Source organism: Panicum hallii, chromosome 9 (assembly GCF_002211085.1).
Source record: "Panicum hallii strain FIL2 chromosome 9, PHallii_v3.1, whole genome shotgun sequence".
Classification (NCBI taxonomy): domain Eukaryota; kingdom Viridiplantae; phylum Streptophyta; class Magnoliopsida; order Poales; family Poaceae; genus Panicum; species Panicum hallii.
Genome location: NC_038050.1, coordinates 65,271,184 through 65,285,423, shown reverse-complemented (window position 1 = coordinate 65,285,423; position 14,240 = coordinate 65,271,184). Strand labels below are relative to the sequence as shown.

At 48.5% G+C, this 14,240-nt stretch overlaps 3 protein-coding genes across 3 annotated transcripts; all 3 read right to left on the bottom strand.

The window, feature by feature from the left end:
- Positions 1–226: 226 nt before the first annotated feature.
- On the bottom strand, positions 227–1,917 carry LOC112873346. The gene is made up of 9 exons (XM_025936322.1): positions 1,863–1,917; positions 1,736–1,787; positions 1,495–1,601; positions 1,352–1,428; positions 1,096–1,257; positions 872–946; positions 674–739; positions 507–554; positions 227–391 (listed from the first exon to the last, which is right to left on the bottom strand). The coding sequence occupies exons 1-9, from the start codon at positions 1,915–1,917 to the stop codon at positions 227–229; spliced, it is 807 nt and encodes a 268-aa protein (XP_025792107.1).
- A 4,568-nt stretch (positions 1,918–6,485) lies between these two features.
- Positions 6,486–7,570, bottom strand: LOC112872688. Its single transcript, XM_025935761.1, has one exon. It carries the CDS (start codon positions 7,475–7,477, stop codon positions 6,731–6,733), a length of 747 nt encoding a protein of 248 aa, XP_025791546.1. The 5' UTR covers positions 7,478–7,570; the 3' UTR covers positions 6,486–6,730.
- A 1,243-nt stretch (positions 7,571–8,813) lies between these two features.
- Positions 8,814–9,870, bottom strand: LOC112876722 (zinc finger protein ZAT11). Its single transcript, XM_025940890.1, has 2 exons — positions 9,854–9,870; positions 8,814–9,760 (listed from the first exon to the last, which is right to left on the bottom strand). Exon 2 carries the CDS (start codon positions 9,642–9,644, stop codon positions 9,075–9,077), a length of 570 nt encoding a protein of 189 aa, XP_025796675.1. The 5' UTR covers positions 9,645–9,760; positions 9,854–9,870; the 3' UTR covers positions 8,814–9,074.
- Positions 9,871–14,240: the final 4,370 nt, after the last annotated feature.

Sequence of the window (14,240 nt, the reverse complement as noted above, 5' to 3'; positions counted from 1 at the left end):
TTTCAATAAGTATATGGCAGTTCAGTTGGCGATGTATTCCCAATTTCCAATTGCATTGTAATCTGGTCTAAGCTCTGATTTATAATCAAACTAGGTACATATTTTATTTTGCCAGCGAGATCAAGTTCTAGCGCAGTAACACTGAAGGGCCTGATGAAGGCAGCAACTGCCAACTGGCAAATGTCACGTCTCATATTCGTACGAACTGAACACGGTGGACAGCCGGCTACAGAGTGGCGAGCCAGCGCCAGCGATCCTCCGTGTCGGCCGTGTCGCGGTGGCGGAGCGCCGCCTCGGCCGACACCACGAGCTGCACGACGTCCGGGGACAGCGGCGCCAGGCACAGGCCTCGCCGGCGCAGATCCGTCGGGCCTTCTTCCTCGCGGGTGCCCTGCCAGCCACAGAAGTCAAGCTTTCAGCTACAAACATCTTTCGTGTGAACACTAATTAAGTCAAAGTCGATCGCTTTATGCATGATTGCATCATGCATTCCCAGAACAAGGTACCTGCTGTGACGATGCTGAGCTAATTGCAGGGTAGGAGGCGGTCAGAATCTGCAGAAAAGAAGAGGGGTGAAGAAAGCAGATAGATGCTGCAAATCTGTTACCGGTCATGTCCAGGTGACGCATGACCATTCATCAGGAAGAAGTTGATCGATGTAGCATCTGCTCACCTGGATCTGCTCGTGGAGGTGCTTGATGCAGGTAGCTGCCTCGTGGAGCACCGACGCGGTATCCGTCTGCAACCGTGGAGATCAGGTTCAGGTTTCAGAGACACAAACGCATTCAGATCGGCATGCAGCGGGGATCAGAAATAACCCAGCATAAACATGCATGGGCAAGTGCAAGAACTGCTGGTGGCTGGTGCTTACCTTGCCGTACGGGGAGACTAGCTGCTGAAGCGCCGTGATCCTGTCCCCGAGCTTCTGGCTCCTCTTACATGGCGCCTGTATGCGGTAACCGAAAAAAAATTCAGAACAGTCCAGCACATTCAGATAACGTTAATGCTAATGACCAGGCAGGCATCGAAGTTCACTGTTCGCTGAGGATCCTGCTCGCGTTTCACATAGAAAACAACAAGCACAACCTTGCTTACCTTCATAGACTGATTTCTTGTCGGCTTGGCATTGCACCGCAGGCCGTGGTGTGGATCTTGTGCTGTTGCTGTTGCCGTCGTTGTCTTGAGCCTTTTTGATCCTCTGAGACGGCTGCCGTCACCGGTCATCGTCTCCCCCGCTGCCGCCCATCTCACCAAGTGCTGACAGAAACAGACATGTCCAAGACGCAAGTTTCAGAATCATAAGCATGATGCTACTAAGGTTACGAATTGGACGATGTGAAAAGAAAATTACAGCAGCAGCAGTTGGCTGTGTGCAGCTGAACTGAGAAAACGCAGGCCGGGTCTCGCCGCTGTAGATCGGATTCGCGCCTATTCCTAGTTCACGATCAGAAGTTGTTGAAACACACACAGAAGGAGAGAAAGCCAGAAAGGTACCTAGATAGCTCCCTGAACCGTTCGTAGCAAAAAGCGTTGGCGTCTGAAGGCCGTGCAGTGATGGTGACAAGTTCAGAGAATGGTATAAATCATACTCCGCTGGTAGTCTGCTCGGTGCAACAACAAATTCAGTTACTCAAAGTGACACGATGAAAATGTCGACGAACACCACTTCTCGAATGAAGCTAGTGCATGAAAATGTCGATGAAAATGTCAATTGAACATGCATGGAAGAACTCACATCCTGTCTAGGCCCACAGCTCCTGCCGGTGAACTTGAGCTTTCACATCTGGCTGCATTGAAGAAAAACCACGATCACTACATTCATTCAGGGGAAACGCGAGAGATGGTAGGACGGCAGAACGTACCGTAGTCGTCGCCGTACGGCAGCAAGAATGGGTGCGGCGCCGAGCAGTTCCACATTGTGTCTGATCGATCGAACCCTGATTGCCACCAACACGCAGGTCCTCACTGCCTGAAAACATGGCGGCCGGGGGTATGATCAGACAAGGAATCCAGGCTGAGAGGGCAAGAACAAGACGAAGATCAAGATTCAAGCTTTGATCTCTTGGTGCTCGATCTGGCTCCTCACAAGTCACAGAGACGTGGTAAATCCGGTAGCAAGAGAGCCTGGAAGACCGATGAAACAATTCAAGGAAGCAACACACACCATCCCCAGCTTTTAGCAGCCAAGCAGAAAACCCCACGCCCAAAAGAGGCACGAGATCAAGAAGAACAGCAGCAACAAGAACAAGAAGAAAGCAAGCAAGCAAAAGTTCATGCCCTGTGCCACTGTCTGAATTTCCTCTAGCATCGACCTGCAGCACCGCCTTCAGCGAACAAGAGAGGAAGGCAGAACACTGAAACCACAGGAGATCCATTGGCGCCCATGTTACTTACATGTTCAGGCAGGCAGGCAGGCAGGCAGGCAGCGCGGCGGCCGGAAGCGAAATGCAGCAGACGAGCGAAGAAGAGGATCGGGGAAGTGAGCCCGTACGGCGGTTAAATACTAGTAGCAGCAGCGAGCTAGTACGTGCGGCTGCTGCAATGATGAGCAGCGATGAATGCGTGGCTCGCTTGGGCTCCCTCCCCTCGATCGTCTCCTGCCGTTTCCACTGGCGGACCGCTGCCAATACTAGAGTTCAGAGAAGACGAGCACGAGAAGCCAACGGGAAGGGAAATGCTTCGCGATGGAGAATTCAGGGGGATTTAGCCCCCCATTAATAGCCATGCCCCTGTTCTCATAAATTAGATGAGTAAATAATTGCCGTTCACGGCCGTTTCAGCCTAATTTCTTTCTCCCTGTCCACCTCTTCTTTCTTAACCCCTTTGACTCCTCACATGATGATGATTAGCAGAGGATAGGCCCTTCACTAATCCGTTCACTAATCACGACCGCAATGAGTAGTATTCTATCGATCGAGTAGCCGACTGCCGGGGCATTTGGTAGCTTCTCCTGTGCTAGAACTAGAAGGTGGGCATGGCCTAGGCTCTTGTCTCTTTGTCCCCCTCGCCCTTCTTCCTCGTGGCGACGAGTGTCACGACATAGATTTGGACCCGGTTGACCAGTGTCCGAGTCCTTATCCTTGCAAGCTACTAGGATCAATTTTTGTAGTAGTAATAAACAAAAGCTTGGGTGTGTTTAACAAGTTGATTGATGGACCGAACGCCGATGACCAAGCACGCCGTTGAGGCCGGCCACTTGTTTAAGGGCCGCGGCGGCGTGGCATCAGCACTTGTTTTTCCTGTTCGATCGGGCTCCCGTCAGTCCGCCGTCCGGCCGCGCCTTTGTTTCCTCGAACGTCACAACACATGGTACGCGCGACACGATGTCACGATCTGCTTGGATTCAAACAGCTCCACCCAGGTCGCCCGAAGAGAAAGAAGGAAAAAACTGAGAAGAAGTCAGCAGGGATGCATCAGATCGCGTGGAAGGTCCGTGGCGTGCTCGGAGCGCACGCGAGCGAGCAAAACTGGCTGGCCTTTGCGGTTGCGGGCAAGAAAGTCCTTGGCGAGCGCGAGCCGGGAATCCCTGCTGCCAAATCCAGCACGCCGAGCAGCGATTGTCGCCCGTAACCAGCCAGAAATGCGAGTTCGGCGAGAGAGAAAGCTGCACTGCTAACTGCTATGATCTTTCGACAATTCGACCCGAAATCAGCCAGAAATGCACGTCACCTGCGACAACGTATGCTCTTCCTTCCCGTACCGCCGCGTACTGTTCAGAACTCGAGAGGATTGCCAGATGCGGATCTCCCTTGTCTCGAGCGGATTCCGAATTCGGCATGGATAGATCATCAGGTGCCCTTCCTCGTCCGGATTCTCACTCAATCTGGAGTTCCCAGGGTCAAATGGCGTGCACGAAGATATCACGCTTGGAAGGGAAGGTTCTTGCCTTCTTGGTGACCAATTGACATGTAACTGTAACCTCTCGAAATAGACGCAAGCTGCGAATGAACCAAGGAAAAAATGAAAGGTGCCTGACATTTCGACACAAAGTCATGACCCTCTCCAATACGGCAAAGATATTTGTTTCATATGACCATCGCCTTATGATTTATTAGATGCTTCCTGCGGCAAGCTTTGCGCAGCAGAGCTTGTCTTCAGCCGTGCCTGCCGTCTTGGCTGTCACTGGAATAGTTGCTGCTGCTCCTGCTGCGTTAAACAAGTCAGAGCCTCTGCCTCTTCTCACAGCTGCAGCCTTATTACCTGCAGACCAGGAAGCAACTGTTTCGTTTCACAAAGTCATGGCAGCACCAGCCAGCAGCACGAGATAAAGAATGCAAGCAAGGACAACTCTGACCCGGTGTGTTGGTCACCACAAGGGCCGATTCATTACAGGACAAGGGAATGCGTGTTGCAGCCTCAATAGTTTTCTTGAGACCAGCAATGGGGTTGAGCTTGCGGACTTGCAAGCGGTCAGAAAGGAGCTACCTCATGACACAAGATGTATGACCCACATTGACCAGAACTACTATTGTATCAACCGTTTCAGGCTTAAACTATCGTGCACAACTCCAGTTTGTGCAGATAAGGTGTGAGCAGAAAAGGGCAAAAATATAATGAAAGCCGATGACATGATTCGAATCATGGATCTTCTGCCCAGAAAGCTTACATTTGGATGCTACTAGTCTACTAGAAGAATCAAGATCATCTATGTGGCAGGTAAAGCAATACTCAATTCAACAGGAGCACACTTGGTCATGCTCTGATGCAACAGGGCCTTCATCTTGCCTTCCACTAGCCGTCTAGCCCCCCACATGCTTATCAGCTTATGGAAGCAGACTAACAACATCTGTAATCTATGCATATCATAACTCACATGTTCAGTAGGTAATACAAGAAAGGTCAAATGCTAGCAGGCATATGACAGCTTAAAGAGATGCAGAATAGAAGACAACCGTGCTAAATAGCATGGCTAACCGTGCGAGCTAGTTCATTTAACCTCACATGGAGGTTGAAAATGCAGTCCAGTGTGCCCAAGCTCCACAAGTAAAATAGAGGTACAAAACCAAAGGTCACAACAGACCATAATTGTTTGTATGCTTCTGCACAAATTGTACAAGTTGCATCTATTTAAAGTAAATCAACTTAACTTCTTCCAAAAGAAACCATAAATCAACACATCTAAACCTAGATGAAAGAGGCTCAAAACCACAAGTTAAGTGATATGGTAGCAAACACAAGTTCTGGAAGATATAAGATAACAAACTCAATATAGGAAAAAAAAGGTTAAAGATGGTGTATAAGATTGGGCATCTAATTTGTAGCAATCTTGGTTTTTAATGTGAAATTGCAATAGCTGCAAAAATCTTTGACTTTAAGCAAGGTATCCTAGTTTGTGACTTTGCTCTGCAAACAAAACTGAATGTTCATATGATTGAGCAGTTCAGATGTCTTAGTCAAGGATAATGTAAAACATCTTATGATCTATTTACCAGAAATGTCAGCACCTCTGTAATCAGCATGGACTTAACAGCACCTCTGTATAGTCTGGAAGAATCATTTGCAGGTGTTGTGCCAAAACAATTTTCTTTATCATGCTAGCATACAAATAATCAAATATTTGGGAGAGTTAACAATGTAAGCATACAGTGTTAGATGCTAATACCATGTAAAAGTATGATGCTCCTCTGATATGTTTTCAACAAATGTTTCTGAAGTTTATCAATATTATTTGATTGTAAGTATTATAGAATCACTCGTCTTAATGCAAACATTTGTAGCAGTGCATAATAAAATGCTTATCCATTCATAGATGAATATACAGCCCTCTGAGAACATACGTACTCCTGATCGTATTGGGGAAAAAACAGGTTCATAGTTGATTAAGTGAATCGGTAACTATCAAAGGCTATCGAAGTTACGCAAAAGGGATGAAATTATGAACAGGTCATGTGGTCCTTCTGACAACAAATTTTGGAAAGCGTTCTGGAAATCTAAGTTAGAAAAATAGCCCTTTGGTCATCAACCTTTCCACAGTAAAATGATTAGCAAAATACACAGTTCTGATTGGCTTGTACAATTGATTCATAGTGATAACATCGATCAGCAATGACAAATCAATGAAATTAATCATAATCTTTGAAGAAGAACAAAAGAGCACCCAGTTTTTATTGGAATGCAACCAATCAATTGTTTGAGGTAACAAAAAAAATAAACCTATTGTGCTTTCTGCAGAAATCACCTGTGCAATTACATGCAATTGGATTATCCAAAGGCTGAATAGTGGCGGCAATAATGGTTGAGAAATATTCCACACGTGTTGGATGTGTTCATGGTTGGCATAAGCTATGGCCACAGAAGAGGAAATTCAGTTTCAAGCACGCTAGAAAGTAGACATCTAAGGCATCTTGAAGCTCCAAAACACTTAAAGCTACCCAGAATAGCAGGTTGCAATATGTAAACAAAGGCTGCAGGGTACTAAAAACAAATGCCTAGCATATCGATGCCTGATCTCTCAATCTCTTATCCAAAAAGGCATAGACAGCACATGAGCAGCAAGGAAAAAGAGCTACATTTAACTCAACAAACAGCATATGTGTATCCCAATCAGTAAACTGTATGTATCATAACAGAAGCAAAATGTAGATGATTTCTCATCTGAACACAAGAGACGGCTTAAACAGCCATTAACGAGAAAAAAGATCGGCAAATCTTTATTTGCTCCTGTCACTTGGATTGACGCATTGCTCTCAACAAGCCACTCAGATTGACAGAAGGTAGCGCCAGAGAGGCATTACCTAGCAGGCGCTGCAGGGGAATTGACAACATTCCTGCGCACTACCCTGGGCCCTCCACTGCTGCCGTTTTCCTTAGATCGATTGCCATTGCCACCGTCGTCGGTGCCCACGACCAAATCCCGAAGCCCCATGCTCAGGTCCTTCTCCCTCTTCTCCTTCTCCCTCTTCTTGGCCCTGGCCGTGGCAGCGGCGAGCGGTTCGAAGTGGTTGCCGTAGATGTACTCTGCGGAGTACCCGTCCTCGTCGTCGAAGAGCATGACGTGGCCGTGCCACTCCCAGACGCGGTACTCCCCGCCGGCCTCGTCATGGAAGCCGACGCAGAGGTGGTGGTCGCCCACGGCCACGGACTGGCCCGAGTTGGGCTTGAGCTTCTCCTCGGCCTCCCCGGCCAGGACCATCCGCACGATCTCCTTCTCCAGCTTCGCCTCCTCCCTGGCCAGCATCCGCCGCCGCCTCGCCTCCCCGCCGGCAAGCCCGTCGTCCTCATCGTCCTCATCGTCGTCGTCATCGGACGCCCCGGCGGCGGCGGAGAGCGCGGCGAATTCGTTGAGGAGGAAGTCGTCGAGGTCCTGGGTGAGGAAGGAGTTGGTGTCGAGGAAGGGCGGGCGGAGCTGGACGCGGCTCATGAGGTTCTGGAGGAAGAGCGCGTCCACCGGCGAGGCGGAGGTGGCGCGGCCGTTGCCCGCCGCAGCGGCGGCGGCCGCGGAGGCGGGGAGCGGCGCAGACGGCGGCGGCGAGGCCATGTTCGGCGCGGTAGGGTTTTGGGTTTGGGGTTGCGTGGGCTGATTGCGGACGCCGGACGGCAGGCTGGTGATGACCACGCGGACTGAGATGGGTGGGTGTGGATGGCGAGGAGATATTTTTCCATCGGAGTGTTTGCACATGGGCTACCTCGTGTGGGCTGGGCTTGAGATTCTTTGAGAGGACATGGCCCATTCCCAAAAGGAAAGGGCCGGAACGACTCTGTCAAGGCCTCCTGCTCGTCGACACCCAAGCTTCATCACTTCCTTGCTCAAGTGTTTCCTTTTTTTTCAAAAGCTTTTTTTTTCGAATTTGTAGGCAGCTGTATTAGTGGAATATGTGAAGAGCTTCAACAAACTAACTAAATTCCAGATAAAAAGAGCACGCTTGAGGCCACGAAGAAAGAAGCATGACTCTAGATTGGTGCTTTCAGGGCTGCCCGCCTGCCCGTCTGTCACCATGCTCCCATCGCTGCCAACCTTTTATCCTCGTTTTTCTCCACTGTAATTTTCATTGACCTTCTTGAATTGAGTTAAAAGGGGGCGGAAGGGCAAGATCGGGTACCATGAGTATTAACTTCCAAAAAATGAGATCCCGTGTGTTGTTTAGCTGCGAAGTTCTCCGGTGATATTTGCTAGAGGATAACTGAATTTTTCATCTTTCTCTATCAACCTAGACTTTCGGGTTGAAGTGATCACTACGCGCAACTTAATAATTCCAAAGTTCTTACCCGCAATAATGTATATGCATCAATCCTTTTTTTTCTATGCCTAGGTACAATCGGTTTTTTCCATTCATAGGATCAAGTTTCAACACCTGAATCTATCTAGGCACTACAATCCGGCTACTTATTCTACCTCTGTCGATCTTGCATTCCTCTTTTTGGCATGCTTATGTCACCACTAACTACGGAACTACCCTCTAGCCCAAACTACCATCTCTGCCGTACCGGCGGCCTTCCCTCTAGACCCAAGAATTTGAGGGGGCATTGAAGGAGCACCCTCGAACCCGAGACCAAAATAGTTTCTTCCCGGAGATGGAGAAATGAGCATCCCGACCATCTTTTCCTTCCACCAAAAACTGAGTGTTTTCCTTCTCTAAAACAAAGAGCTGAAACTAGAAATAACATGTGTTTTGACATTCAAATTTTGCCAAGACTACTCGAAACAGACCAATGACAAAACACATCACACCACGCGATTTTTCTTCGTTGCTATTCTCAGCATTTGAACTGAGCTACATTCATATCGGATTAGCATAACTGAACTACATGCAAGTGGGAAAAGCAAAACAAGATAGTCACTCAACCCCATCAAAAGAATCTTCAGATGAAAATGATGAGAGAAAACAGACGTGTATATATTAACATATATGCCCTGAATATATGAAAAAAAATCTGCAGAAAGTCAAACCATACTGTATAAGTGTATAGAGAGAGCCTTCCCCTTTGAACATTAGAATATCCTCATACATTTCTGAGAAAAAAAAACATGTATCCTGGACTTTTCTAATGTTTCAAAGGTTGACCTCTGGGGCGGTTTAATGGGTAAATCGTGTAACTCAAAAATGTAACCGAGAAGATCAATCTATTCCACGTTCTTAACGTAAGAAGTCAACTACTGCTACGGGGAATTCGACGGCGGAGAGCCCCAGCTTGGCGCGATCCGGCTCCTCCTCCAGCTCCGGCACGGCGTTCAGGTCCAGTGCAAGCTCGGCCGCAGGCGCGGCCTTCTTGCCGCCATCTTTCGGCCCGATCCCGCTGCCGAGGCTGAGGCCAAGCCCGAGGCCGGGGTTGGCGCCGTCCGCCTGATCAGCGGCCCGGTGGCGGCGCATGTGGCCGCCGAGCGCCTGGCCGATGGCGAACTCGAGCCCGCAGATGGAGCAGCCGTGCACCTTGGGCTTGGGCGGCTCGGCCGCGGCGCCGTCGACGCCGTCCGCCAGGCGGGGCTTCTTGTGGCTGGCCCGATGCCCGCCGAGCGCCTGGAAGGACGGGAACTGCCGGTTGCAGGTCTTGCACTCGAACACCCGCTCCGGCGCCGAGGCCGGGTCCGGCGACGCGTGGTGCTGGTGGTGGCCCGAGAAGAGAAGCAGGAAGCGCGCGACGTCGGCGCCCTCGGGCAGCCAGATCATCTCCTCGGCCTGCTGCCTCGACCTCTTGCCGTACGCCATTGATTGACCAAATACTCGCCAAACGAGCAGCAGATCGAAGCTAGCTAGCGAAGACGAGGGATCGGAACCCGGAAGCTGTGGATGATCAGCCCGATTGATTGCTCCCTTGGAAGCGTCTGAATGAGGAAAAGATGAGGAAGCTGGAGCCTGCTATTTATAAGCCATAAGCTAAAGGTAGCCAATCTTGAGAGAGAGAGGTCTACATGTACATGCGCCATGATGAGACTTGCAGGTGCAGCATAATTAATCGCTTGACTTGCGAAGCTCATAAACAAATCAAGTCAGATTTGCCCTTTGCCTATCTAGCTTAGCTAGCTTTCTAAGTATTCGTCAGTTGGTTGGCCATGCCGTTATGGTGACGACACGCCGCGGCGGCCGATGGAGGGAAGAGCCGAGCCAGCTGTTGCGGGGCGGCGGCGGCGCGGCGAAGCCGTTTTTGGTCGTCGCATTGTCAGATGCCGTTCGAGGAGATTGTCTTGACCCGGCCGTGTCCACGGTGGCAAATAACCGCAACTTGATCCTAGTAGTTACCAGTGTCCACGTCTACGGAGACAATGTGGTGTCGTTTTCGTTGTCTTTCGAGTTCCAGCTGAGCAACTAGTAATCTTTGTTTAACTGGCCGTTGGCAACCTTGGCAAGTTACCGGGCGGCTGCTGGACTCTGGAAGCTCGGAAGAGTGAGGACTCTGAACTCCTCCCATTAGGATCAGTCTGACGCTACCTGCTGGCTTTCGGTGCGAAGGAGATCAGCTTGCGGCGCTCCTCGTGTTCCATCAGCCCAGGTCACGCAGTTGCCATTGTGTTGCGAGAGTTAGGAGGCAGTAGCTCTATACCCTAGGTAGCTTCGTTCATCGGCTCAGCGCATCTCTGATTCTCTGCTACCTGTAGCAAGTAAAGCATATCCTTTGATTAAAATCCTCAAAACTTCAATTAACCCACGCATTGGTCCACGGTCCACCTAGCTCGATCAGACGCCTTCAGTCTTTCGGCATCGAATGGGTCTGAAGTCTCTCTGATAATGGCATGCGAAGCAACTTCCACAGCACATGGTTGCCATCAGAAGTTTCCTGCTCCATTTTCTTCCCAAGCCAAAATACAGCTCTTCTTCCACGACGTGGTTTGCACCATTATTCATTGGCAGTCGGCGCAGCACGAAGTCATGTACCAAATGAGAGGAGGCGTAGCTAGAATTCCTCTTAACACAGGATGGGGGAAATAAAGGATTGTTTATGGCATGTGTTCCTACATAATACGCTCGACAACTGATAAGAAAATTCCTAATAAAACCGCACGGAACCTTCACTGGCTTCGCTTCCGATCGAAACGACAAGGTCAGAACCAAAAAAGAAAAAAGATACAGTAGTATAGCTTATAAGCTACTTCCTGCACTCTATAATTTCAGTTTTTAAAGCAAAAAGGAGAGAGCTTATTGTTACATCTCACCCGTGGACATTGCTTGTGCAAGAACAATAGACTACCAACACTGCTACACCAGAGGTCAAACAATAGATAATACTTGCTGTGTACGTACATATATATATATATAGCTGCGCGGTTCTTATTCACACCACGTATACGCGTATTCTCTGTACGACGGGATATAATAAAGGTTGAAGACTGAAGAAGATTCGGTGCTTGGACTGCAACAGCATCCGGAGCAGCCATTGATCAGGCTTGTAGATTCAGACGACTTTCAACAGCAGTACTGCTAGAATATGGCGTGTGGACAGCGACAACAGCAGTACTAGAGACTAGAGAGAGGGATACGCACGCGATGACGCCTTTCTCTAACAGATAATTCTGTACGCTAAGGCCAAGTTGCTCAAGGCAGTTGGGAATTGGGAGTATTCCAGGGGAAAAAAATGCACAGCTTGTGCATTTCCGAAACCCTCGTGTACATGATTGGTTTCGATGATCTCTGGATAGTGCAGTGCGTGATATCGACTGTGAAAGAGATGTCTGTGAATGATAAGGTATGATAACGCAAACCATATATTTCCTTTTCTTTTTCTTTTTGTTTGGAAAAGTGCAGTTTCCACACCCTCTAAGCTCCAAGTAGCATGATAGTATGATTTTAAACATTGAACTATAAAATCATGCACCTAATGCAAGTTTGACAAATTCGAAAGGTGGTTTTCTATTTTCCAAAAATTAAAAGAAAAAAACATGGATTCTATTTTCCAAAAATATGGTTTTCTATTGCTCCGTCGGCTACATTAATTAGATTCTGTTCCTTGCTTGGACCAATTCAATCCGTTGCTGCGCCAGCTATATGCACTGAACCGAGCGCTACATACGGCCGAAGCCCTTGATCGAGCTTGTCATGCTGCTGCGGTCACACGCGCCCGACCTTCTCGATCCGATCCGACGGTACGAGCTTGATTGGATCCTCCTCTGACTGGATTATGATCTATTAGATGGCGGATTCTGTCTAAATCACAGCCATCTACATTCCACCGTCACGACGATTATATTTCTGGGTTCTGTACGACGTCTATTGCGTTGTTGATTATTTCATCAGCTGGATTGAAGTTGAAGGCCGCAGAATCTTTGCGGTTTTCAGAGGGGTTTAATTTATTCTAAGCTCCGTACGCCCGCCTCCCTGTTTCCGCCGCCGCATATACGGAACAGGATCGGAGGCTGCTAATGGCGGAGGCGACGACGCCTGCACCTCGCCATCCCCTCCTTGTACATCGCTCGACCTCGATTGCTTGCAGGACGCGAACGGATGCTTACGACGCGGCTGCCATGCGGCTATAGCTTTTTCGCCACCGCTTCGCGATCGTATCGTAGCATCCAGACGTACAGCACCAATGCATACAGCTTACGCGATGGGGCTGCGCGCGGGTAGCTTCATCTTTCGCCAATGGTCGGCCGGCTGTGATGCAGAAGCAGCCTTAGCTTTCTCAAAAAGTTGGAATAGCGACGGACCTAGCTAGATTATACGTTGCGAGGGCAACATATGTTGGAAAGATGTTTTTTTGCAATTTTTCACCGTAGATATTCCTGGTCATCAGGCGGTTAAAAAGCTCCCTTTGAGCAACAAACATATGTTGCTTTCTCTTTTCTCTTGATGTTCTCATCCTAGATCCGCGCCTACCTGAAACTATTCGATCTAGTTGAACCTTTTTAGCCGAGTTGGACTGTAAAAGATAGATTAGTTACTGCTACTGCCTAACATGCTGATGACTGATGAGGAAGAGTTTATTTCAAACAAACAAAAAATGACTGATGAAGAAGAGTTTATTTCCAAAAAAGAAAAAAACTGATGAAGAAGAGGAGAGTCTCTATATATGGGCTACTGTGGCTGCAGAGTACGTGCAGACAGCTACCTGGCTGTTCCTGAACCTGAACGGAAAGATACCTTTTCGTTTTCATCTCACGAGTTCGTGTTGCCCTAGCTATCCCGTTGACTATTCGTGCCAACGTGTCCGGCCGATCTAGCCAGCCACCATTTCTTGTTTTTTTAGCCACCATTTCCAATCATCATCCCAGCTCCACCATTCAGGCCTGGCACTAGTATATTACTATATTTCTGTTTCAGTTTCAGGTGTCAATCCTCACATGCATATTTGCAGTATACGGGGAAAGTGCATGAGAGAGTTGACCTGACCAGCCCTCGAATTGCACCGTATTATTTTCTCCTTTTCCAAGTCAGGCCAGCTTGCTAACTGCTACGCCCAATCTGAAGCTAACTTGCAATCTCACTCGATTCTCGGAATATTCTTGCGCTTTGACTTTTGGGGCAGCATTTTTCATGACGCATGCAGAACGACAGAATACTTTTCGGTTCGCTCATTATTGATTTCCACTCAGTCGGTTAGCTAGCTTGCCCTTGAGGAACACACAACACATTGTTCCTGTTGACCTTCTGGAACATGGCCCCGGGACCAAGTTTGCAGTGAAGTCAACTCATCCAGCCGCGTAAACAACTGCTGCTTCCCAAGTCAAACATGTTCCCTTCCCTAGGAGTAGATAGAGAGTGCATAATTGGTCTAAGAAAAGAAACGCAACTGGCATCAGCCACTTCAGGTGTAGCTAAGCCTCACTTGGTTGGACCTAGCTGCACTGCAATCCAGCAGTTATCTAGCGGCATTATTCAGAACCAACGTGCTGCGCAAAGTCTACAATGCTAGTTTAGTTTTGCGCGAGTTCAAACCGCAAGCAGCAGATATCATAGAGTTGTCTGGTTCATCGACAGCGACTGAAGTAGTAGAAGCGGTGTAGAAACGCATGCTCGCAGTGACGTCTCTTGCAACTTGCAAGAATGGTCGGTGAACCATTCCTCCGCAGAAGTGAAACCCGTGCTCTGTCGTTGACCTTTGCATAATGTGGAATAGAATTCCTTGCAGCTACCATTCCTATTTGGTAATTAACAATTCCACATCTCTGTGTCGATAATTTGTTTTTAGAAAGAATGGTTGCATTTGGATATAGTCCTACAAGGTGCTTTGACCTGATTGTTTCTTATGAAATCATGGCCAAGTTCAGTTTTCTTTTTATGAGAGAGGAATGATCAAACTCAACTGAACGATCCTAGTCTGACTTTGGAGTTCTGACTTTTGACTGACCTGACTTTCGTAGTGGGCTTATATCG

What these genes read in the sequence shown, in the direction of transcription:
- LOC112873346 (XM_025936322.1), bottom strand. Translation starts at nt 1,917, where the DNA reads ATGTGGAACTGCTCGGCGCCGCACCCATTCTTGCTGCCGTACGGCGAC. An exon ending in CGGTTCAGGGAGCTATCTAG is followed by an intron (nt 1,429 to 1,494) that starts GTACCTTTCTGG and finishes AACTAGGAATAG; the next exon opens with GCGCGAATCCGATCTACAGC. An exon ending in TAGTCTCCCCGTACGGCAAG is followed by an intron (nt 740 to 871) that starts GTAAGCACCAGC and finishes CCACGGTTGCAG; the next exon opens with ACGGATACCGCGTCGGTGCT.
- LOC112872688 (XM_025935761.1), bottom strand. Translation starts at nt 7,477, where the DNA reads ATGGCCTCGCCGCCGCCGTCTGCGCCGCTCCCCGCCTCCGCGGCCGCC.
- LOC112876722 (XM_025940890.1), bottom strand. Translation starts at nt 9,644, where the DNA reads ATGGCGTACGGCAAGAGGTCGAGGCAGCAGGCCGAGGAGATGATCTGG.